Source organism: Chiloscyllium plagiosum, unplaced genomic scaffold (genome assembly GCF_037043375.1).
Source record: "Chiloscyllium plagiosum isolate Xiang-an unplaced genomic scaffold, Cpla_swu_hap1 HiC_scaffold_2, whole genome shotgun sequence".
Classification (NCBI taxonomy): Eukaryota; Metazoa; Chordata; class Chondrichthyes; order Orectolobiformes; family Hemiscylliidae; genus Chiloscyllium; species Chiloscyllium plagiosum.
The window spans coordinates 85,968,457-85,994,110 of record NW_028270140.1 but is presented as its reverse complement, the minus strand read 5'-3'; the positions used below and the strand labels follow the sequence as shown (position 1 = coordinate 85,994,110).

The 25,654-nt window shown below is 40.6% G+C and overlaps 1 protein-coding gene across 1 annotated transcript in view; it reads left to right on the top strand.

Annotated features, from left to right (window-relative positions):
• hsd17b4 (hydroxysteroid (17-beta) dehydrogenase 4) overlaps positions 1 to 25,654 on the top strand; it is a 149,906-nt gene that overhangs the window by 27,902 nt on the left and 96,350 nt on the right. The window contains exon 11 of the mRNA XM_043711513.2: positions 19,528 to 19,656. Within this exon, the coding sequence (XP_043567448.2) occupies positions 19,528 to 19,656 (129 nt within the window). The remainder of the gene's footprint in view (positions 1 to 19,527; positions 19,657 to 25,654) is intronic.

Here is a 25,654-nt window from a genome sequence, read left to right as displayed (position 1 = left end):
AGGTCTCTTTTATATCTTTCCCCCCTCACCCTAAAACTATGCCCTCTAGTTCTGAACTTCTCCACCCCACCGAAAAGGCATTGTCTATTTATCCTATCCATACCCCTCATAATTTTGTAAACCTTTCTAATGTCACCCCTCAGCCTCCAATGCTCCAGGGAAAACAGCCCCAGCCTGTTCAGCCTCTCCCTATAGTTCAAATCCTCCAACCCTGGCAACATTCTTGTAAATCTTTTCTGAACCCCTTCAACTTTCACAATATCTTTACCATAGGAAGGAGACCAGAATTGCATGCAATATTCCAACAGTGGCCTAAGCAACGTCCTGTACAGCTGCAATATGACCTCCCAACTCCTGTACTCAATACTCTGACCAATAAAGGAAAGCATACCAAACAGCGCCTTCACTATCCTATCTACTTGCGACTCCACTTTCAGGGAGCTCTGAACCTGCACTCCAAGGTCTCTTTGTTCAGCAACCCTCCCTTGTATAAGTTCTGTTAAGATTTGCTTTCCCAAAATGCAGCACCTCGCATTTATCTGAATTAAATTCCATCTGTCACTTCTCAGCCCAGGCAACCTTCTTCGCTGTCCACTACACGTCCAATTTTGGTGTCATCTGCAAACTTATTAACTATGCCTCTTATGCTCACATCCAAATCATTTATATAAACGACGAAAAGTAGTGGACCCAGCACTGATCCTTGTGGCACTCCACTGGTCACAGGCCTACAGTCTGAAAAATAACCCTCCACCACCACCCTTTATCTTCTATCTTTGAGCCAGTTCTGTAACCAAATGGCAAGTTCTCCATGTATCCCAAGGGATCCTTGCTAACCAGTCTCCCATGGGGAACCTTGCTGAACACCTTACTGAAGTCCATATAGATTACACCTACTTCTCTGCCCTCATCAATCCTCTTTGTTACTTCTTCAAAAAACTCAATCCGGTTTGTGAGACATGATTTCCCATGCAGAAAGCCGTGTTGACTATCCCTAACCAGTCCTTGCCTTTCCAAATACATGTACATCCTGTTCCTCAGGATTCCCTCCAACAACTTGCCCACCACTGGGGTCAGGCTCACTGGTCTATAGTTCCCTGGCTTGCCCTTACCACCTTTCATAAACCGTGGTACCACGTTAGCCAACCTCCAGTCTTCCGGCACCTCACCTGTGACTATCGATGAAAAAAAAATCTCAGCAAGAGGCCCAGAAATCACTTCTCTCACTTCCACAGAGTTCTGGGGTACACCCGATCAGGTCCTGGGGATTTATCCAGTTTTATGCATTTCAAGACATCTAGCACTGCCTAGTTTGTAAACTGGACATTTTTTACGATGTCACCATCTATTTCCCTACATTCTATATCTTCCATGTCCTTTTCCACAGAAAATAATGATACAAAATACTTGTTTAGAATCACCCCCATTTTCTGTGGCTCCACATGAAGGCTGCCTTGCTGATCTTTTGAGGGCCCTATTCTCTCTCTAGTTACCGTTTCGTCCTTAATGTATTTGTAAAAACGCTTTGGATTCTCCTTAATTCTATTTGCTAAAGCTATCTCATGTCCCCTTTTTGCCCTCCTCATTTCCCTCTTAAGTATACTCCTATTGCCTTTATACTGTTCTAGGGATTCACTCGATCTATCCTGTCTATACCTGACATATGCTTCCTTCTTTTTCTTAACCAAACCCTTGTATCCCAGAAGACCAGACAAAATGCTCCAGGAACATGAGTTTAAATTCTATTAAGGTAGCCATGGAATTTAAGTTAAATTAACTTTACTACAACTGATACTTGTTTCTTATGATGTGAACTGATTTTTTTCTATCATTTACTGTGAGTTTGGGTTTTTGGATTCTGGATTAGTACAAGACATAGGTTTTTTTAGTATGTCAAAAGTTAATAATTATCTTGTGTTTCTGTAGCCATCGTGATTTCTATTGAAGCAATTTTGAGCCCTAGCTTTAGAATTAATAGGTTTTTGTGTACATTGCTAAGGTTTTGAAAATTAATGGCTTTTAGTTTACATTGCTAAGGGTTTAGGATTGACGAAGATGAACAAGCTCCAGTTTGGAAAATCACTTTTATTTTAAGCTGAAGCAAAACACCCAAAGCTTTGGGAGATACTTATTTTTCAGTTATACTTTGAGCAGTGGTATAACATTCTTGGATGAAGGTGGGTGTATTGACAAGTGCTCTTGAAAAGGGAAAGATCTAGTGAACTAAATTATCTTAGGGTAAGGAGTTTGTATTAATCCTGGACCAGAAGTTTTGGGATAAAATGTTGAAGAGTTTAGTTAAAGCTGAGTACATTTAAGCTTAATGTCTAACAATTCCAAAAATAAGGCACTTGCAGTTCCAGTCTGAGTTGAAGTCACAAGTAACTTCAAGGGGCGGCACAGTGGCTCAGTGGTTAGCACTGCTGTCTCACAGCACCAGGATCCCAGGTTCGATTCCAGCCTCGGGCAACTGTCTGTTTTGAGTTTGCACGTTCTCCCTGTGTCTGCGTGGGTTCCCTCCCACAGTCCAAAGATGTGCAGGCCAGGTGAATTGGCTAAACTAGATTTCCCATAGTGTTAGGTGCATTCGTCAGAGGGAAATGGTTCTGGGTGGGTTACTCTTCGGAGTGGACTGATTGGGCTGAAGGGCCTGTTTCCACACTGTAGGGAATCTAATCTAAACCTACAAAGTCTGAATAGTGAATGGGTTTGATACTATACAAACAGTTTTTTATTTTCAATTTATAAAGGAGTGTTTTGGGATTAATGGGATTATACTTTTACTGTGTATTTAGAAGTCTTTGAATTTGACTTATAAGTAGTTATTTTTGTTTATTCTACTTGATCTTCATTTATTTTGTTAACACACATTTGTTTTATTGTTCAAGCAAAATCTGCAGTGTTGTGTGCTTATATTTCAATGAAAGGCCACTTCTGATTTACCTCGAAATAACATGAGCTGGGATCATAACAGTGACTAAAACTACAGGATTGTTGTAAATATCCATCTGGTTCCCAAGTGTCCTTTAGGAAATTTGCTGTCCTTAGACAGTCTGTACTACATGTGACTCCATACCCACAGCAATACTAGCTCCTGAAATGCTGCAATGGCTAATTATTTATGTCAAAATTATGATACACAATTCTAATCAACACCGTGGTTGTATCTGTAAATTTTTGAGATTAATGGTTCAAATCATTTTTATGGAACATTTTATAGCTTTTTATGGAACTTTAATTATCTAGATATGGATTAGAATAGTAGTAGTGTAAAGAGTAGAGAAGGGTAAGAATTCCTAGCATTAGTTCAGAATAAATTTCTTCAGTATGGCAGCACGGTGGCACAGTGGTTAGCACTGCTGCCTCACAGCGCCAGAGACCCGGGGTCAATTCCCGCCTCAGGCGACTGACTGTGTGGAGTTTGCACGTTCTCCCTGTGTCTGCGTGGGTTTCCTCTGGGTGCTCCGGTTTCCTCCCACAGTCCAAAGATGTGCAGGTAAGGTGAATTGGCCATGCTAAATTGCCCGTAGTGTTAGGTAAGGGGTAAATGTAGGGGTATGGGTGGGTTGCGCTTCGGCGAGTCGGTGTGGACTTGTTGGGCCGAAGGGCCTGTTTCCACACTAATGTAATAACAATAAAATAAAAATTTCCCGATCAATGAAAAAAGAAGCGGAGCTAGATTTCTTGGGAAGAGTTTGGGCCAAGTGGATCAAATGTGTATTAAGTCCCTTTTTTCTTGTATCCATTTTGTACTGTGTAAGTCAACAAACTATATATTATTCAGAAAACTTAGTATTCAATGTCAGTAATATTTAATTCACATTGAGTTGCATTCCAGTGGTTGCTGCATTTGGTTCTGCTTGGCAATAGGGAAGAATTGAAAAATGTGGTGCAGGAAAAACACAGGCCAGGCAGCATCCGAGGAGCAGGAGAATCGAAATTTCAGGCAAAAGCCCTTCTTCAGGAGTCAAGTAGTGAAGTTTTCAACAAATCCACCAGAAAGAACATAGAACAACACAGCACAGTGCAGGCTCTTCGGCCCTCAATGTTGTGCTGACTTTTTATCCTACTCTGAGATCAAACTAACCTAGATACCCTTCATTTTACTATCATCCATGTGCCTATCCAACAGTTATTTAAATGTCCCTAATGTATCGGACTCTACTACCACTGCTGGTAGGTGAAGGGCTTTTGCCCGAAACATCGATTTTCCTGCTCCTCGGATGCTGCCTGACTGGCTGTGCTTTTTCAGCACCAATCTAATGTACCACTGCTGGTAGTGCATTCCACGTACCCACCACACCCTATGTATAGAATGTACCACTGACATCTCCCTTAAACCTAGCTTAAAATTATGTCCCCTCATGACAGCCCTGGGAAAAAGTCTCTGGCTATCCACTCTCTCTATGCTCTAACCCCACCGACCCAACCTCCACTCCCGGCACCTTCCCGTGCAACCGCAGGAGGTGCAACACTTGCGCCCACACCTCCCCCCTCACTTCTCTCCAAGGCCCCAAAGGAAACTTCCATATCCGCCACAGATTCACCTGCACCTCCACCCACATCATCTACTGCATCCGCTGCAGCCGGTGTGGCCTCCTCTATATTGGGGAGACAGGCCGCCTACTTGCGGAGCGATTCAGAGAGCACCTCTGGGCCACCCGGACGAACCAACCCAACCACCCTGTAGCACAGCATTTCAACTCCCCCTCCCACTCCACCGAGGATATGCAGGTCATTGGACTCATCCACCGCCAAACCACAACAACGTGACGGTCGGAGGAGGAGCGTCTTATCTTCCGACTGGGAACCCTCCAACCACAGGGGATGAACTTGGACTTCACCAGTTTCTTCATCCCCCCTCCCCCCACCTTGTCTCAGCCGAATCCCTCCAGCCCGGCACCGCCTTCCTGACCTGCAGTCTTCTTCTTGACCTCTCCGCCTCCATCCTACTCCGACCTATCACCCTCACCTTGACCTCTTTCCACCTATCACATTTCCAACGCCCCTCCTCCAAGTCCCTCCTCCCTACCTTTTATCTTCTCCTGCTGAACACTCTCTGCTCATTCCTGAAGAAGGGCCTGTGCCCGAAACGTCGAATCTCCTGTTCCCTGGATGCTGCCTGACCTGCTGTGCTGTTCCAGCAATAAAGTTTCAACTTTGATCTCCAGCATCTGCAGACCTCACTTTCTCCATCTCTGTCAAGCCAGCTCTCATCCTTCTTTGCTCCAATGAGAAAACCCTAGCTGCCTCAACCTTTCTGCATAAGACATGCCCTCCAGTTCAGGCAGCATCCGGGTAAATCTCCTCTGCACCCTCCCTAAAGCTTCCACATCCTTTCTATAATGAGGTGACCAGACCTGAACACAATTTTCCAAGTGGGATCTAACTAGGACTTTATAGAGCTGCAGCATAACCTGATGACTCTTAAACTCAATCCCTCTGTTAGTGAAAGCCAATACACCATATGCCTTCTTAACTACCCTATCAACTTGGGTAGCAACTTTGAGGGATTTATGGGCATTGTGGGATTGTGTTCAAATAATGACCAGAATCGGTGAGTGGCAAAAGTAGCCTCTTTTATTCAGCAATCACAGCACACATTCGAGGTGGCAATAGAATTCTGAAATACAGTTCTTCCAAGAGCCCCTTTAAAAACTGATCTTACGTATATCAAAATTCCATTCTATAATACACAAAGAATTGAAGAGCTTCTGTCCTGGGAGACAGGAGATGGGTTAAAACATGTGCTAAGTGCTGGCTGTTACTTCTGATGGGATTAAGGGTGTCTGTCCAGTTTGCTGCATAATCAAGAGATGTCAATCCTTTTATCTTTTAAGTTAGTAAATGTTTATAAAAATACGAGGCCTATACACTCTAAGTTAGAAATAGTCATAAACAAATTAAGGATATTGAACTGATTACTGCAGTTGTATGGTGAGATTTATTTATTTGCCAGTATGAGTTTCATTCATTCATGCAAGCGCTGTTTTGTCAGTTAGTTTCTTAAAAGGGAAATGGCCCAGTTAAAAGATATTTAATGGGTACTTAATAGACTTGACGGGGATGGTATTATTCTGTATGTTGATAAGGTGTGGAAATGCAGTCATGGGTTTGAAAAGATTGTTTTTAAATTTGGAGATTACAGAATTGCGATTTTATGAATGAATGGGTGAAACAACTGGTTAGTAAAGGATTATGAATGAATAAACAAGAACCCAGTATTAATGAATGTAGCAAGCTGGTGAGTGAATTAATAAAGCGAGCCTATAATACAAAATTTCATAACACAGTATCTCACAATGTGGACCCCAAGATCTCTCTGTTCCTCCACACTGCCTTTAACCCTGCCTTCTGCATTCAAATTCGACCTTCCAAAATGAATCACCTCACATTTTTCCAGGTTGAATTCCATCTGCCACTTCTCATCCCAGCTCTGCATCCTGTCAATGTCCTGGTGCAACCTACAACAGTCTTCCATGCCATCCACAATTTCACTAACCTTCGTGTCATCGGCAACTTTACTAACCAACCCTTCCACTTTCTCATCCAAGTCAATTATAAAAATCACAAGGAGCAGAGGTCCCAGAACCGATCCCTGCAAAACACTACTGGTCACTGAGCATCAAGCTGAATATTTTCCATCTTCTACCACCCTTTATCCTCTATAGGCCAGCTAATTCTGTATCCAGACAGTCAAATTCCCCTGTATCCCATGCCTCCTTACCTTCTGAATGAGCCTATGATGGGGAACCTTATCAAACACCTTACTAAAATCCATGAACACCACATCCACTGCTCTAACTTCATCAATGTGTTTTGTCACATCCTCAAAGAATTCAATATGGCTTGTAAGGCATGACCTGCCCCTCTCAAAGTCATGCTGACTATCTCTAATCAAAATATGCTTTCCCAAATAATCATAAATCCTGTTTCTCAGAATCCTCTCCAATGGTTCAAGCATTCCTTGTCAGTTGGTCAGACACAATAAGACTGTGTAAGAATTAGAAAGAGAGAAACAGACTCCATGCAAAGCAATGGTACTGATGAAGTGGACTGCTGAGAAGGCAACTGAACAATTCTGGTACAGGGTTGTTGGGCTCAGAGAAGAATCCCATGAGTAACGGATAGTTCTATGAAGCTGGCACTTGGAAGCTGCAGCATTGTTGCTAGTTTGGAGCTAGTTGGTGCAGGTGAGCAAGCCGAAAGCTCGGGGAAGAATGTCCCCTGTCAGTACTGGCTTAATGAAGAATGCTGTTTGTGAAAAGTTGGAGCTGTGCTGGAGTGCGATTTTCAGGATCCAGGGGTGCATAGACCTTTGTTATTTGCTATGAAATGTTCAACCGTAATCTTTCTGTGACTTGTATTTGCCTTAGGTTAATTTTGAATGTGAGAATATATGTTGTATGTATATTACAAATTTTGCTGTTCCAACTTTGTAGAATAAAGTTTAATTTTGTTTGTTCAAAACCATTGAATGTTGTGGCTTTATTCTACTAGTAAGTATCTGGAATCTCATATTTTGTCTATTTTTGGTCTCGAGACAGATTGCGACATAAATTTGGCAGTCTTGTCTGAGATCATAACAAGTGTCAGGAGGGAAATAATTTAGGTGATAATGATTATTGTATTATAAAGTTTAAATGGACTATGATGATAGGAAAAGGAACACTTCAGAGTAAGAATAATTAACAGAGGAAAACAAATTGCAGGGGCGTTAGAATGCATCTGACCTGGGAAAGAATGGATCTCACCCAGGTAAGGATTGACAGGCAAAACAGTAGATTGCTGTTAAAAACGAGATATTTTGGGTACAGTTAAAATAAATGTCTTTGAATAGAAATTTCCTTGATGTCAGGTGGCTAATATATTCATGAATTTAGAAGGTTCGGAAGGGGATTGAAAAACTGCAAGAAGTGAAAGGGTATGTGTGAGAAGGGACTAGCAGCTAATATAAAGGGAATTCCAATATATCCACATAGTAAAAGGGTGATTTTGAAGGAGGATTGATACTAGTTAACGATGAAAAATGGGGTTTATGCATGTAGGCAGATGGATATGGCTGAGCAACTTAATGAATACTTTATCTGTTAACACTAAGGAAGTAGTTCCAGTCCAGATCAGATGCTTAAATTTGAAAGAAGGAAGAATTGGATAGGCTATTTATACTGAAGGGCACCAGGACTGGATGAGGTGCACTCAATCGAACTAAGGAAAGTGAGTGGAAACTTTGGAGAGAGTGACTATTATTCATTTGCTTTCTCAGATTTGGGTTGATGCCAGTGGGCTGGAGAATTTCAGTTATTTAAATAAGGTTCAAAAGGAGCGCAGTTTGGTTTATTCTATTTTATCCTAATTTATTTTGTGTGATAAACTTTTGTTTTGTCGTTAAACCTGAATCTGCAGCATTGCATGTTTCTGTTTCAGTGAAAAAAAATAAACAAAACATGGTCTATCAGGCCAGGTTTCAGTCTGAAATCTGACTTGCCCAGTGCTCACATCAGCTGGGATCATATTATAGTTTGTTGAAATGTTGCATGGCAGATTTTGAGCTAATGGAATAAAAGGGAAACAAAATTGGCTGGGTGACAGCAAAAGAAAGTAGTGGTGAATGATTGCTTTTTAACTGAAGGAATGTTTATAGTGGAGTAACCTGGGGATTGTTGCTTTGACATTTCCTCATCCTGATATATAGTAATTGCCTAGACCTTGTTGTACAGAGGACAATTTGAAAATGCAGACAATACAAAACTTGGGAGTATTGTGAACCATGAGGTGGTAATGTAGAATTTTAAAAGGACTTAAGTAAGATGCCAGAATTTGAAAACTATTGTTGATGAAATATAATGCAGAGAAGTGTGAAGTGATTCATTTTGGTATGAAGAAAGTAGAAACGCAAAATAAAATAGTGGGCACAGTTCTAAAGCATGTGCAGGAACAGACGGACCTGAGTGTACATAAGCATAAGTATTTTAAGGCAGTAGGGTAGGTTTAAAGAATTTTTTCTGAAGCGTACAGTTCTAGGTTTTATTGAAAAGAGTGCAGAGCACAAAAACAAGGATAGTACACTAAGCCTGCACAAAATGTTTGTTCAGCCTCATTACAGTATTGTGTTCAGTACTGGGCACCACACTTTAAATATAGTATGGACACATAGACAATAGGAGCTCAGCATAATCATGCTTGGTCATTCAACTCAGTTGTTCTCAAGACACAATATAGCTGTTGCCAGAGTAAAATATTACAAAGAAAATAAAGATTCAAGATACAACTTTTTAATCACAGTGGAAAATCTGGCTCCTTCCTTTCAGCATAGAAGTAACCTTCCATATATAAGGCTTTATTGTGTACTTTATCTTTAACTGCAAAACTTCTCTTTTATTTCTCCATTGATTGCATCCATAATATAATGTAATCCTTTTCCTCCAACTTTTCAAAAAGACTTTGCCATTTTTTCCAAATGTTTACTACTAAGATTGACAACCCTGCCAAGGTGGGATTGACTTCCCATGGGACTTCTCTTAGTTTAAATTCATTATAGTTACCATCTGTTCATCAGTTTTTATTTGTTTGCAGATCTAAGCTGCCACAGCTCTGAGTACTGTCACTGAGAAATTAGAATGCATAAAAGTGAAGCCTTGAGTATGTCGCTCTCAGCGCTGATCTCTGAATGATTGCAACCTTTTAATGTTTCCTAACGCAATTAAGCATTAAGACATCAGCATCCATGTTCAAGTTCTGCAACTGTTCATATTCTTTGAGGGTGCTAACGTAAATCTAATGAGGGCATGCTACATTTTAATGAAGGGTAAATCATCTTTATTCTGTTTTTTTTAAACTGGTAAGTTTTCCACTAGTTATGTACATCTGCTAAGGCACATGGACATCTGGGTATTAAAATACTTCATTGGCCTTGAGAAACTGTGTGGCATCTGCCCAGTGAAACAATATAATTATATGGATGTTATGCGTATAATCAACAAAAAAGTATGTTTGTATGCATATATATGTGCTTTTTAATATCATAATGTATATGCTGTTTAAAGTTAGAATCACTATAGTCCCAGAATAACATAGGGCTGCTCTCTCATTAGAGGGAGACAACTGGTGGTGGTTTAGCCGAAGTGTCACCACACTCTCGGGCAAGGGGAGAGTTTGGGAAAGCGGGGAAGAGTCCTTCACAATAACCTCAACCAATGTGGTAACTGACCATATACTTTTGGCGTTACACTGCACTGCAAATCAGCTGTCCAGCTAACTGAGCTAACCAACCCCACATATAATATCCTTACAGCAGGCTTGTCTGACAGATGGCCTGCAGGCCAAACTGTGGCCCATTGAGTGGTCTGATCCAGTCTGTGATCACAGTTCCAAATACAGTTAAGAACATGTCGAAAATACTGCAAAAAAATGTGCCTGGGGCTGTTTCACACCTCGATTTACTGCTTGTAGACTTGTCAGTAGTGAATGTGAAAGTGGAGTGACTTAAGAGGGACACTGAGCTGTGCGAAGGTCCCTAATTTCATTCTGCCTGTTATCTTGGCAAAGAGAGTGGTGGCATTGAGGCGTTCGGGGTATTCGCACAGCAAGAGTTGGGATGCCTGCCTCTGCTAGATGTGTGAGAAACACTGACTGGAAGTTAATGGTTAGGTTGGGGGATGAATTGCATGGTGGATAGCGGGAAGTTGAGACAAGTCACGACAACCTAACAACCAGATAGATGAGCAGACTTTCCGAGCCTGCTAAGTGTGTGTGACGGTGTGAAAAAGTGTGGGAGCTGGTGAATGTTAGGAAGATTGAGGCAACGTCTGTGAGAGGAAGAAAGGAAGAGGCATTTGTCTGTACATGCAAAAGAGGGACAGAGAAAGTTTGTGTGAATCTTGAGACTAATTGATCCAATACACATGCACTCTTTCCTTCCTCCTCATTCCCCCAAATCCTATCCAGAAAGCAGAGAATTTAAAATCAACCTGCTTTCCAGCCTTTTTTCACATATGTTTGGCCAAGGCCTGCTTAGAAGTGTTTTTCATCAAAGACAAAAGCAAAGGAACTGTTTCTTAAACCCAGCTTAATATTGCCCAGCACCATCCATGCTGATCAGGATTTGGGAACCTGGTCTATCTCTGCTCTTTGCCTGAACTGGCAAAAAAAAAGTTACCTCTGCTGTTTTATTTGAGTTGTCAGTCCATTGCTGTGTGGTTGTTCAAAATTCCTGTTTACTGTTGTGCTAAAACAGCATGAGCTGAAGAAACACAGGTCTGGCAGTATCTGTAGAGATAAAAACCAAATTAACATTTTGAGTCCAGTGACCAGACCTACTGAGTTTCTCCAGCACTTTGTTTTGTTTCAGACTTTGAGCATCAGTAGTTCTGTTTTGTTTTATTTTTCTAAAATATGCTCACCCCTGAATGAGAAAGAAATTGAATTATGAGTCCTCATGCAAACAATCAACAACTTTGACATGTAGTTCCATGCGTATGTACAGAAGGCGTTTGTGTATGTGTGTCTGTGCGCATGCAGTGTATAGGTGTAAAATTTGCATTTGACTAGAATCTACTACTTGGTGGTACCATATACCAAGCATTTTACAATATTAGGTAGATGGCATTCATAATTTGCTTTAACTAGAATAGTAGGTCAGGCATGAGAATAAATGCAACTATATTTTCAGACTCTTGTCAAATCAGCATTAAAGGCAGGTTTTTTTTATTAAGTAATTTATTTTCTCATGAAGTGCTTTGGCAGGTAAATATTTTAAAAAGATGGAACAAGAGAGGTACCTTGTTCTTGATGATAAATTACTATTCTCTTAATATTTGGCATGTTATTAATCACATACTCATAAGTGTGAATTCTAAACAGTGATTTACAGAGGCCAGAATAGCATCTGCTTTACATAGAGTTTTAGTTGGTGAGTATATTTTAAAAATATGTATATGCAAATTAAAATACTTTTCATATTTGAAGCTAACATTTTTTTTATTAGAAACAGCAGAATCTAACATTAGCCTGTTATTTTGATGAACCCATATCTATTTGTAGGACAGACACTAATATGTTGATATTGATATTTGACACGTTAGCTTTCTCTCTTCCCCCAACTCCCTTCACCCTCTGTCACGTAATAAGTTTTTAGTATATACAAACTTTTCATTAAGTATTCAGGCAATTCAAATATGCAAGAAGACATTTAAAAAAAAAAATTACATGTTAACATACCTACAGCCAATCCATTAATGTATCTTGCTAACCACAAATACTATGATGACTGTGATGGGAGAAATGTGCCCATAATCAAGCCTACACTATCAGTCTTACCATTACTATAAATTTGATGATTCAATAACTCAAATGATCAATTCCACTCTTTTCTACTACTATCCAGAACAAAACAAATACACACCAAGCTTCCTTAATGAATTCAAAATAATGACTAAAAAAACACATTCTTAAAACAAGCAGAAACAACTGGTTAAAAGCTACACTGTGAACTGGAATTCAAAATTTTATGCCAGATTTTCCAAGCAGCTACAATTACAAGAGAGTTGCCTTTCTGGCTCATCTGTCGAGGAAAGACAAACCATGCCTCCATTTCACAGCCTCCAGCTACCGTATTCTGAAACTTAAAGATTAAGACAGTCATTTTGACAACTATCATCAAACAGTGAATACATAAGGGGTGTGTGTGTGTACGCACGCCTCTGAGGGTTGGGAGGGGGGGAGGTGGAGAAGCAAGCTAGGGTGATAACACTGTGGAATTCTTGGCTACAGGAAACAGTTGAGAACAAAACATTGAATGTTTTGAAGACAGAATTAGATATAGTTCTTAGGGCACAAGAATCAAAAGGTTTGTGGAGAAAATGGGAACTGGTCCTGAATAAGATGATCAGTGATGACCATTCTGAATAGCAGAGTAGACACAAAAGGTCTAATGGCTTTCTCAAGTTCTTGTTTTTTGTGTTTGTGTTTTCTGTGCTGTTCGAGGAGAAAGTGAGGACTGCAGATGCTGGAGATCAGAGCTGAAAATGTGTTGCTGGAAAAGCGCAGCAGGTCAGGCAGCATCCAAGGAGCAGGAGAATCGACTATTCGGGCATAAGCCCTTCTTCTGTGCTGTTGTCAATTGCCATGTTTTATTTTCTTCTGGACTATAAAAGCTGAATGGCCTTATCCCATCTTAGTTCCTGTGGTAATCTTGGACATTTGAGGTTTCATTTGATTCTAGATTTTATTGTTCGAAGTTTTGTCCTCATTCTTAATGAAAGGGAGTTATAGACTTAAAAGCCATTATTCAGTCACTGGGAAAATTCTGGAATCCACATAATGAATATGTTAACAGGGACACTTGGATGTTAATAGTGGGATTGAGCAGAATATGTGTAAATCTATGAAAGCGAAATCGTGCTTGATATACCTTTTGCAGATTGGAGCTGTAACTATCAGAATAAAGAAGGTGCAATGAATGAATGTGGTATATTTAAATTTTTATAACGTCCCACATTAGATGTCGGTAAACTAAAATAAAGCACGTGGGATTAGGAAGAATATTGGCATAGACTGAAAATTGTTAATGAATGAAAGATGGTCAAAATAAATAGGCCATTTTCAGGTTAGTAGATTGTGATTAGGATCAGTATTTGAGTCCCAACTATTCCCAATACATATGATTGATTAACTACAATATTTCCAAGTTGGCAGATATGACAAAACCATTGGGAGTGTAAGATGTGAGGAAGATGCAAAGGCGCTTCGAGGAGATTGAGAGAGATAAAGCATGGACAAAAATGTGGGAGATGGAATGCATTGCGGAAAACTATGATGTTATCAATCTTGGTAGGAGGAAACAGAAATGTATTCCTTAAATGGCGAGAGGCTGGGAATGTTGAACTTCAAAGGACTTTGGTATCCTTGCTCATGAGTTACTGAAAGTTAATAGACAGGTAGAGCAAGCAAATAAGTCTAATAATCTTTATTATAAAAGGATTTTAGCATCAGTATAATGATGTATTGGTGAAATTATATAGCACTTTGGTAAAGACCATGCTTAATGTATTGTGTATAGTTTAGTCTCTTTAACCCAAGGGAAGTTAACTTGCTGGAGAAAGAGTTCCACAGAGATTCATCAAACTAATTCTTGAGATGTAGGAATTGCCTTATGAGGAAAGATTAAATGTATGATGATAATTTTCTCTGATGTTTAGGAAAATGAGAGGCGATCTTATTCAAACATAAAATTTTTGCAAGCATTAACAGGTGAGTTGTTTGAAGAGTGTTTCTTCTGGCTTGTGTGGTGGGTGGGGGCGGGGAATGATTCTAGAACCAGAGGACACAATCTCAGCATAAAAGGGCAGGCCATTTAGGACTGGGATGAGGAAGAATATCTTCACTTGGAAATTCTCTGCCCTGGGGGCTGCAGAGGTTCTTTTGCCAGCAGGTGCAAGACTGAGATCAATAGTTTGCAACATAATAGCTCAAGGAATTGTGGGATCCTGCAGGACAATTGAGTTGAAGTACATCAGCTATGAGTGAGATTGAAAGGCTGAATGATCTGCTTCTGTTTGTCTTTCTTGTGTTCTTGTAGAAAAATCTAAATATATTTCTGGTTATTAGTCCTAAGAGGAATGAAATTTCATTCATGTTTTTTGATCTATGATATTTAAGATTTAATATTTATCTTAATCTAGCTCCTGGATCATTAAATATGTTTTTTAGGCAATAGTTTCCATTTAGTTTACCATGTTACAAGAAAAGGAAATCAGTCATAGTTGGCTTTCTCTGTCAGTTCACAAAGTTTATCTTAAATAGTGCAAGGTTCTCCACTGCTCATAGCAAACAGTTGGAAGAGAGGATATGAAAGATCAGCTTTTGATGTGCAATTTCCATATTCCAGTTTCTTCGATAGGGACTTCTAGCTATGATGAGCTTTGAGAGAAATGTAATTTTTAAAAATGTTGATAAGGAAAGTAATCATTTGCATAACTTCATGTTTCATTGCAAAGCATTTTGACTCCTGTGAAATCTCAAGTTTATTCACTGTTTTGTAAGAAAATGTGATTTCCAATACTTGTTTAGCATGAACACTCGAACAATCAATGCGGTGCTGCTCAGTAAAACGTTGGCAAGGATGCAGGCATCTTGCTACTTTTAGAAGTTATCAGGAGTTCCTTTGTGTCCATTGTAACAGACAGTTGGCATCTTGGTTTGACATCAACTCCACAAGCAACATTGCTTCAGTAGTAAATTGAAATGTTGGGTTAGATGAAGTGCTGTAGTCTGAGCGAAGTTTGATGCAAAAGTCTCTTGCTTCTGAGGCAAGAATGCTTTAGACTGAGACAAATTTATAGGATAATTAAGAAGTTTATAAATGGAGATTCTTTTGTAAGAATTTTTTTTCTATTACTTAATGGGACATGAACTGGTCAGCATTTATTGCCAGTCCCTAGTTGCCTTTGAGAATGGTGGTGAGCTACATCTTGAACTGCTGCAGTCTACGTGCTGTAGATAGATCTACAATACCATTAGGGAGGGAATTCCAGGATTGGCTTGTAGGGTAACTTGCAGGTAGTGGTGTTGCTATGTATCTGCTGCACTTGTCCTTCTAAATGGAAGGTGTTGTAAGTTTAGAAGGTGCTGTCTAAGGATCTCTGGTGAATTTCTGCAATTAGATTAGATTACTTACAGTATGGAAACAGGCCCTTCAGCCCAACAAGTCCACACCGCCCCGCCGAAGCGCAACCCACCCATACCCCTACATTTACCCCTTACCTAACACTACGGGCAATTTAGCATGGCCAATTCACCTGACCTGCACATCTTTTGGACTGTGGGAGGAAACCGGAGCACCCGGAGAAAATCCACGCAGACACGGGGAGAACGTGCAAACTCCACACAGTCGGTCGCCTGAGGCGGGAATTGAACCCGGGTCTCTGGCTAACCACTGTGCCACCGTGCCGCCCACAAATTCTGCTGCTACTGAGCATTGGTGGTGGAGGGAGTGAGTGCTTGTGGATGTGGTGCCAATCAAGTGGGCTGCTTTGTCTTGGATGGTCTCAAGTTTGAGTTTTGTTGGAGTTACGCCCATCCAGGCAAGTGGGGTGTATTCTGTCATACTTCTAACTTGTGCCTTACTGATGATGGACTGGCTTTGGGGTTTCAGGAGGTGAGCTACTCACAGTATTCCTATCCTCTGATCTGCTCTTGTAGCTACTGTATTTATATGGCAAGTCCAGTTGAGTTTCTGGTCAATGGTAACCCACAGGATGTTGATAGCCGGGGATTTAGTGATGGTAATACCATTGAATACCAAGATGTGGTGGTTAGATTGTCAGTTATCAGAAATGGTCGTTGCCTGGAATTATGTGGAGTGAGTGTTGCTTGCCACTGTCAGCCCAAATGCCGATATTGTCCATTTGTTGCATTTGAACATGGAATGCATCAGTACTTCAGGAGTTGAAAATGATCCTGAACATTGTGCAATTGTTGGTGAACATCCCCATTCTGAACTATGATGTAGGGAAAGTAGTTAATGAAGCAGCTAAGGATGCTTGGGATGAGGACACTACCCTGAGGAACTCCTGCAGAGATGTCTTGGAGCTGGCATGACTGACCTCCAACAATCACAACCATCTTCCTGCATGCCAGGTTTGACTGTAATCAATGAAACTTTTGCCCACTGATTCCCTTTGACTGCACTTTTGCTTGGGCTCCTTAATGGCACACTCGGCCTCGATGTCAAGGGCTGTCACATTTGCCTCACCTCTGGAGTTTATTTTTCTTTGTCCATGTTTGAACCAATACAGTCAGGAGCAATGTCCCACATTGAACCCAAACTGGGCATCAGTGAGCAGGTACTACTTAATAGCACGATTGATGATAGCTTCAATCATATTATTGATAATCAAGAATAGACTGATAAACTGGTTGGATTTGTTCTACATTTTGGATACAGGACTTACCTGGACAATTTTCTACATTGTTGGCTGAATGCTAATGTTGTAACAGTACTGGAAAAGCTTGGCTGGGGGAGCAGCAAGTTCTGGGGCACAAGTCTTCATTACTATTGCCCTGAGTGTTGTCACAGCCTATATCCTGTGCAGTATCCAGTGCCTGTGGGGTTGGGCTCTTCCATCATTGAGAAGGGGGATATTTGTAGCACCTTCAGTGAATTGTTTAATTGCCCATTACCATTCACAACTGGATGTGGCAGAACTGCAGAGCTTAGATCTGATCCATAGGTTGTGGGATTGCTAAACTCTGTCCACCACTTGCTGCTTATGCTGTTATGTACGCAAGTAGTCCTGTTTGGTAGCTTTATCAGGTTGACACTTTGCATTGAAGCAAAGTTTGTCCCCTGACTTGATGGCAACGGTTGAGTGGGGGATCTACCTGGCCATGAGGTTGCAGATTGTGCTGGAGCACAGGTCTGCTGTAATGGCCCACAACACCTCATGAATGCCCAGTCTTGTGTTGCTGGATCTATTTGAAGTCTCTTTCATTTAGCATGGTGATAGTGCCACACGACATGATGGAGGTTATTCTTAATGTGAAAGCAAGATATTGTCTCCACAAGGACTGTCTGGTGGTTAGTCGTACACATTCTGCCATGGACAGATGTATCTTGAGATTGGTAAGGATGAGGTCAAGTATGTTTTTCCCACTTGTTGGTTCCTTCACCACCTGCCGCAGACCCAGTCTAGCAGCTATGTTCTTTGTGACCTGACCAGTGCGATCAGTAGTGCTGCCGAGCCATGTTGCGGATGGACGTTGATATCTCCCACCCAGAGTATATTTTGTGAATGTTTATATAGTCTTAGTTGGCTGAATTTTCTTTTTGAGGTGATTAGCGGGAGTCATGAAAACTCTCAAGTGCCAGAAGGGATAGGAAGTGTCCACATAGATTAGATTTTCAGTGCAGTGATGTGGGCTAACCTAGGAAAAATTTCAGAAGCAGCTACAGGTTGAAGAGTGTTGAAGTGAGATGTTTATGTGAATTAACTTGATGCTGTGGGACGTTGTCTCAATTATACAGAGAAATGTAAAGTCTTGCAGCTCTCATTTCCCACATCTATGAGCTCTTGCACTCTTCCCATGCCACGTGCATCTAACCTTCCAATGACCCCGTGCATCCCATGGCAAACTGTATCCTTCACTCATCCCATCATATTCCCCCCACCCCCGCATGATAATCTCTAATCCCATTCACACTCTCTGCTCATAATATCTCCATATTTAGCTGTGTCCCCGCGCCCCCCGCCCCTGCCCTCCTGTTGCCAAGCTATGGCATTTGCTTAACCACACACCCTCCGTACATAGTGTGAAAGTTATAATGACAGCAGAATGGTTTAAAAAATGGGAGCAAAAAAGTCATTTTTACAACAGGCCAATAATACCCTCACTAGGCATTCTAGATTATGAGCCTAAACATCCATTAGTGTTGAAACTGTTACGCCCCAGGGAAGAATATGATTGATTGATAGTTCCAACTTTCGAATTTTCTTTTTTAATTGTACAATATTTATTCACCTAGGATAGAGACCTTCAAGTAGTTGTTTTTGTCATTGATATTTTGAAGTGTCTGAGTGATTGACACTTATGGCTAACAGTATAAGGCAGGTTTTTTTAAACAATGAGAAGTTCTGAATGGTTAATTAAAGCACAAACCTACATATCTATTGAGCTCTTAGGTTCATTGTTGCTGTATTGCGGATGAAAGACATGGAAGTGCTATAGCTTGACATGGGAAGTTGGCAGAAGGCTATGTCTTGACATGAAAGCTACAAGGCACATTATAGTGGGGGTCAAACTAGGCATATGACCTATTGGGAACCATGTGGGACAGGTGGCGGGGTGGCGTAACTCAGCGCAGGATGCATGTATAAAAGCATTTGAACTTGCATTTCAAAAGATTACCATATTTAGACTATTAATCTTGACACATCCTGGGTGTCCTGAGCCATGGATATTTGAAAAACAGGTTTGCATACATGAAAATTGAGAGGTACAAGGACCTGCAGATGCCTGCAAAGGAGCCAGCCAGGTTGGGGAAGTGTAAGTGCAGGCTCTTAACATGAACCAACCCGCAATCTTGAAAGCTACTGCTGAGAATCTGCAATTTGAGGTGCTTTCAATCTTCCATGCAGTCTCTCCAACTCCATGAAAATGTAGTGTGGCAAGGGCCAAATTAATTTAGTGTTGAGCAGTGATGCATTCAGTGAACTTTATTTATTTTGCAAGACTGGCTTTATAATTAATGTATTTATGTTAAGTTGTTTCAACCAAGTGATGTATTTGAATCCTAATATCAGCAACATACTTGAACGCTCGGCTTATTTAGAATTTTAATTGAATCCTTTTGCATTTTTAGGCTTTTTTTAGTTGCTTGGTCAACTATTGTTATTGAGAATTGTCTGGAAATGGATTCTGAATTTCAAACAATGCTTTTTTTAAACCTTATAATCTTAGTCTTGAAAACAATTAATATAATTTCTATTGTGACTCATTAACTCTATGACTGCATCTTATTTTTGTCAGTGCGTTGGGAGCGAACATTGGGTGCTACAGTAAGGCAGAAAGATCAACAAATGACACCTGAGGCAGTTCGTGACAGCTGGGACCAAATTTGTGACTTTGAGAATGCTACTAAACCTAAAAGCAACAAAGGTAATTTTTTTAGTGGAGATTATACCAAGTTGGTAATTTGTGAATTCTGAAAATGTTCAGAATTGTCTGAGAATAGATCTGAAATTATATGCTATTAATAATGTTGCTAAGATAAGGAATGGTATTGCTTGATGCTGTTAAAAAACTGAAAAGTGGAGCCCTTAACGTTGAAGTGTTAGAACCAATTGTGAATTTTAGAGAATATTTGACAGAGTTGCTGTAACAAAATGAGTCATGAACATTTGAATTTGATGAGTTGGAATTAAATTACAGGAGCAAAGGTGGGGTGGGGGAAGTCTGCTTTTTATTTGTTTCATTATTTGTAGCTGTTTGTGTAAGCTTAGACCATAAGGAACAGTAGCAGGCTGTATGGCCCCTTGATCTGCTCTATTATTCAATAGTATCATAGCTGATCTGACATTTCTCACATCCACTTTCCTGCCCTTTCCCCATAACCCTTATTCCCCCCACTAATTAACAATCTGTCTCTCCTATCCTTAAATATACACAAGATCTCTGACCCAAAACTTGTGTGGCAAGAGGTTCAAAAGACTCTCGGCCCTCAGAGAGAATAAATTCTCCCTGAATTCAGTCATAAATTAGCACCTCTTTATTCTGAGACCATGTCCTTTGGTCCCATAGACTCTCCCATAAGGGGAAATATCCTCTCAGCAATTATTTTGAGAATCCTGTATATTTAAATAAGATCACTTCTCATTCTTCTAAACTGCAATGAGTTGAGGCCTAACTTGTTTAGCCTTTGCTCATAAGACAACACCTCCATACCACAGATCATTCCAATTAAATAATATCATTCCTTAAATAAGGCAACATAACTGCTCTCAAAGTTCCAGATGTGGTCTTACCTTTGGCTTGTACAGTTGCAGTAAGACTTCCCTATTCTAATACTGAAACCCCCTTGAAATAAGAGCCAAGATTAGGGTGGGGCACGGAGGCTCAGTGGTTAGCACTGCTGCTTCACAGCACCAGGGACCCAGGTTCGATTCCAGCCTTGGGGAACTGTCCGTGTGGAGTTTGCACATTCTCCCCGTGTCTGCGTGGGTTTCCTCCGGGTGCTCCGGTTTCTTCCCACAATCCAGAGATGTGCAGGTCAGGTGAATTGGCCATTCTAAATTGCCCACAGTGTTAGGTGCATTAGTCAGAGGGAAATGGATCTGGCTAGGTCACTCTTCAGAGGGTTGGTGTGGACTTGTTGGGCCGAAGGACCTGTTTCCACACTGTTGGGAATCTTATCTAATTCCATTAACCCTCCTGATTACCTGCTGTACCTGGTTGCTAACTTTGTGTTTCATGCACAAGCTTGACGCAGTAATTACTTAACATTTTGTCCAGTGTTTTAGTGCTTATTGTAAATGAGTACATAAAGAAAGATAAATCACATTTGCAGTAGGTGATTCAGAGAGAGATTGGAGACATTGAGCTAGAGTACAAAATAAAGGAGGGTATGAAGCGTCTGAGCATTTTACTATAAATATCGCTCACCTCTCACAGATGTACAGGATCACAATGGGGTTGACCTGAACGAATAATGTAATCCAAGTAAGTAGGAGAATGAGGGTTCACAGGGATTTACACGTTAATTGTTCAGTCTTTCAGTCACTGGTTAGAGTTATCAGTTTACACCAAATATAGGAGAGAAAGCTGACTAGTTTCCGGTTTGAGTTACTTTGCTGCATAAGAAAGTGAGAGAGACCCAGTTTCTTCCTATCTGGAAAATCTCCGCCCTTTATCGTTCACATCCACAAATTGTTTGGCTGTTCAGGAACCAGTGGGAGTATTGTCAGGCTGATAATCCTTTGCATCCACAATTGGTTACAATTGCAGCAACCAATCAGCTACTTGTTCCTGATCAGATGTCTTTGTGTGCACACATTCTGATGCTGCACCATCTTATCTGACTTTTCTCACTGCTTGCAATTCACAGTGAGGAACTAGTTTAGAAAAACGCAGCAGTTCCTTCCACAGTCCTTGGTTTTAAAACAATCTTTTCCAGACCACAAATATGAGTAAAGAAAAATTTTAAAGGTTCAGTTTTTACACCATACAGTTTAATTATCTGCACAGGCCAAAACCAAAATGAGAATATTTTGATTGAAATCTATTATCAATCAAGCCACATCAAATTTAGCACAGTGAAACACAGAATATGGAGATGAATACGTGGCGCAAGGAAGGCGGTGGAAAAGAGGAGCCTAATTTTATTGACATTAGCACTTATACTAGAATAGGAAAGAATTTTATTTTGGAAGTGATTCCACCTGAGCCAGGTTGTAGTAAAAAGTATAAATAACTGTTGTGAGGATTTTTAACGAGAAAGTGTGGTGAGGAGAATAGAGGATGGGAAGAGAGAAGGCAAGTTTAATAATTGGAAAATAATCAAAAAGGGAACAGAGTAGCTGTCAGAAATTATTTTGTACATTACAGACAAAGAGAAAGTAAAAAGACTTTAAGTCATTAAACTAGACGCTGTTCCGAAGAAGCATGTGGCCCACATGAAAGCTACAAATTCTCAAATGGACAGAAGTAAAATATACCCGGTTCTTCTAGAAATGCTGTTAGAACCTGAGAGTTCTCTCTCCATCAAGCATTGAAGAAACCTCAGAGTCTGAGATGAACATGGTGGATGTCACAGTCTCAATACATTTATCATCTGAAGAAGAGGATGAATTTCTTTTGAGATACTCTGGGCAAGAAGTGAACTATGGTCCAGTACACACCACCTGTATCCGTGGCTAAGTTGGAGGAACCACACCCGGTGCGAAAGTGCCCCAGGAAAAGAAAAAGACCAGGCCTGTGTGCCTGGATTTAGGAAGGGGACAGGAGGGGTAGGGGAAGGGATGTGGTGATTGTGACAAAGGTCAGCAAAGTGGACCTCATAGAGTATGAGTTATCATATCAGGGCTGTTAACATGGTCCAATCAGGGAGCTTGGCTAATAGATATAAACATGAGTGTCAGAAGTTCTGTTCACTGATTGCTAGCACTGAGGAAGCCAGACCAGTGTCAAGTGCTGCGCATGTGTAAATAAAGGATGGCTTGATGACAGGAATCTGGCCTGTGGGGTTATTTCACGAGCCTTCTAAGATTACAACTTTATCCCAAGAATCAGCCAAGTGAGCCTTCTTTGAGCTGCTGTCAATGCAAGTTTATCATTCCTTAAGTAAAAAGCCTAAAATTGCGCACAGCATTCTAGGTTTTGCCAATGACCTGCCGAGCTGTAGCAAGATGTCCCTGCAATTGTACTCCATCTCTCTTACAATAAAAACTAACATTTTGTTTGCCTTCTTAATTAATTGCTATATGTTAACTTCTTGTGATTCACATACAAAGGACACCTTGATCTGCTGTTTTATTCTTTTCATTGAAGTAAGCAATATCTAATTTTCTCACATTCTACTCTGTCAATTTTTGCCCACTCACTGAACCTACCTATATTTCTTATGCCCTTTCTTATAACTTGTTTTTCTATCCATCTTCCTTTCATCAACAAATATACTCTATCCCTTCACTGACTTAATATAGATTATTCATTGCTGAGATCCCACTCTAATCCTTGCAGTTATCCAAGATTTAGTTTACGAACCTGAAAATGGCCCAGTTATACTGACCTTAGCCCAAATATTCCAATCACTAGATAATTGTTTCAGCAGCATAGACTGGGGTTGCATATCAGAACCATGCAGATTTCCCTGAATTGCAGCTGACTCCGAGGGAATTATTTGAGAAATTCAGAATTCCAGTGGGTAATTCCCCTGCATATGTAAGTGTTCAAGAAACCTCTCTAAGTATGGAGAACCTTGGTGCTACTGACTCACTTAAGCTTAATAGATGTCCAGGAAAGGTTAGAGGAATTAAAAACCAGGTCTAAATCCTGAGTAACTGTTAAACTGAACCTCTGACTCACCAGTGGCTGTGCCAACCATGTCCTGCCATTCCCCTGAAACTCCCTGACTCTCCAATGCCCTCAGTGTATTGGTGAATTCAGTGGATCAGAACCACTGTGTAAAATAATTTTTCCTCATCTTGGACCTAATGGCACCTCATTTTTATCGAATTGTTCCAGTTGATTTTAAACTCCTCAGTCAGGGGAAACATTTAACCTGCATTGATCCTGTCTCTCCCTTTAGAATTTTGTAGGTTTGTCCAATTTTGAGATGTTCATGAGATGAAAATAGAGGCCATCAGTTCAGGGCATTTTTCTGAATTAGTCCTACTGGTTTTCCTAGTTTTTTTTCCCAGTTATTGATTTAAGTTCCTGCCTCTGTTTTTCGTTTTTATTGCTTAACTGTTTCTCAAATGCTTTTTGTGCCTTCTACTGTGAAGGAATCTTGGTCTGGTCTCTCCAATGTAATGAAGGCTGCATAATCAGTTTAGAAATTGAAAGAAGTCCGCTAAAATCTTTGCTTCACCTGGGAGCAGCTTTTAGATCCTTGGACAATGAGGATGGAGGAACTGCTAACTTGTGTTCATCTGCAGCAAGACATCTGCACATTTGTATTTGAGTCCTCTCAGTATGGAGGCCAACATACCATTTTCCTTTTCTACTGCTTGCTGCACCTGCATCGAAAGAAGCTATGTGAAGGGCAGGTAATGTTGGGGGTGATTGAAGAGTCGACCAGAGTGTCACCAAGGAACAGTACTTTCAAAAGGTTAAGAGGAGAGAAGAGGAAATTTATTTAACAGTTACATCACACTCGGGTGGTAGAATGCAGGAGGGTGATCTGAATACAGAGACTAGTGGGGTGGGTAGTGCGAAGAAGAGGAAGCTTATGCTGATCATTGGTGGGAGGGATGTGGTGGGAATAGAAATATGGCTAATGCGTCAGAATCGGTTGAGAGCCCACCACCACATAGGGTGGGAGGTGGAATTTAGTGGGGGGAGAAAAAAGACAATTACTTTTGGAGAAGGGTCAAACAGAGCTGCTCAATTCAGGATAAAATCCCATTGGAAAATGGGAAAAGCTGCAGTCTCAATGTGATCCTTCAGAGGAAAGGAAGTTCTCTAGGTGTATTGAGCAGCTCACTGGCTGGATTTATACATGCTAACTCTCTTGGGAGCAAGCTGAAAGGTTTACGGGAGAGGCTATCCAAAAGTAGTGTAAAAATCATCACATTCACTGGGAGCCGGTGGATGTGGTTTATTTGGACTTTCAGAAAGCTTCCAACAAAATGCCACACAATGATGTGTAATATTAAAGCACGTAGGATTGAAAGTAGTTAGGATAGTTGATAGACCAGAAACAAATAGTAGGAATAAATAGATCTTTTTTCAGAATGTCAGATAGTTACTAGTGGGGTACCACAGAGATCAGTGCTAAGACCCCAGCTATTCGCAATATATGTTAATAATAGTTGGATGATGGAAATGTAATAACTCCAAATTTACAGATGACATAAGGCTGGGTGGAAAGGTGAACTGAGAGAACGATGCAGAGATGATGCAGTGTGATTTAAACAGGCTGAATAAATGGACAAATGCATAACTGATGCAGTATCATGTGGATAAACGTGAGGGAATCCACTTTGGTAGTAAAAACAGGAATGCAGATTGTTATCTAAATGGTTATAAATTGTGAGGGAGCAATGTGCCGTAAGATCTGCAAATCCTTCTACACCAGTCGCTGAAAGTAAGCATGCAGGTGCAACAAGCAGTAGAAAAGGCAAATGTTATGTTGGTCTTCACAGTGAGAAGGCTCAAATACAAATGTGGGGATGTCTTGCTGCAGATGTACAGGGCCTTGGTAAGGGCACATCTGGAATAGTGTAGGGTTTTTGTCACCTTATCTGAGGAAGTGTGTTCTTGCTATAACGAGAATGTCGTGAAGGTTTATCAGACTAATTACTAGGAAATTAGTTCTGATGTGTGAGGAGATGTTGAATTGATTCAAATTATATTTGCCGGCATCAAGAAGAATGAGGGGAGATCTCAGATTTTATAGGTTTCTCATGGGATTAGATAGGGTAGACACAGGAAGGAT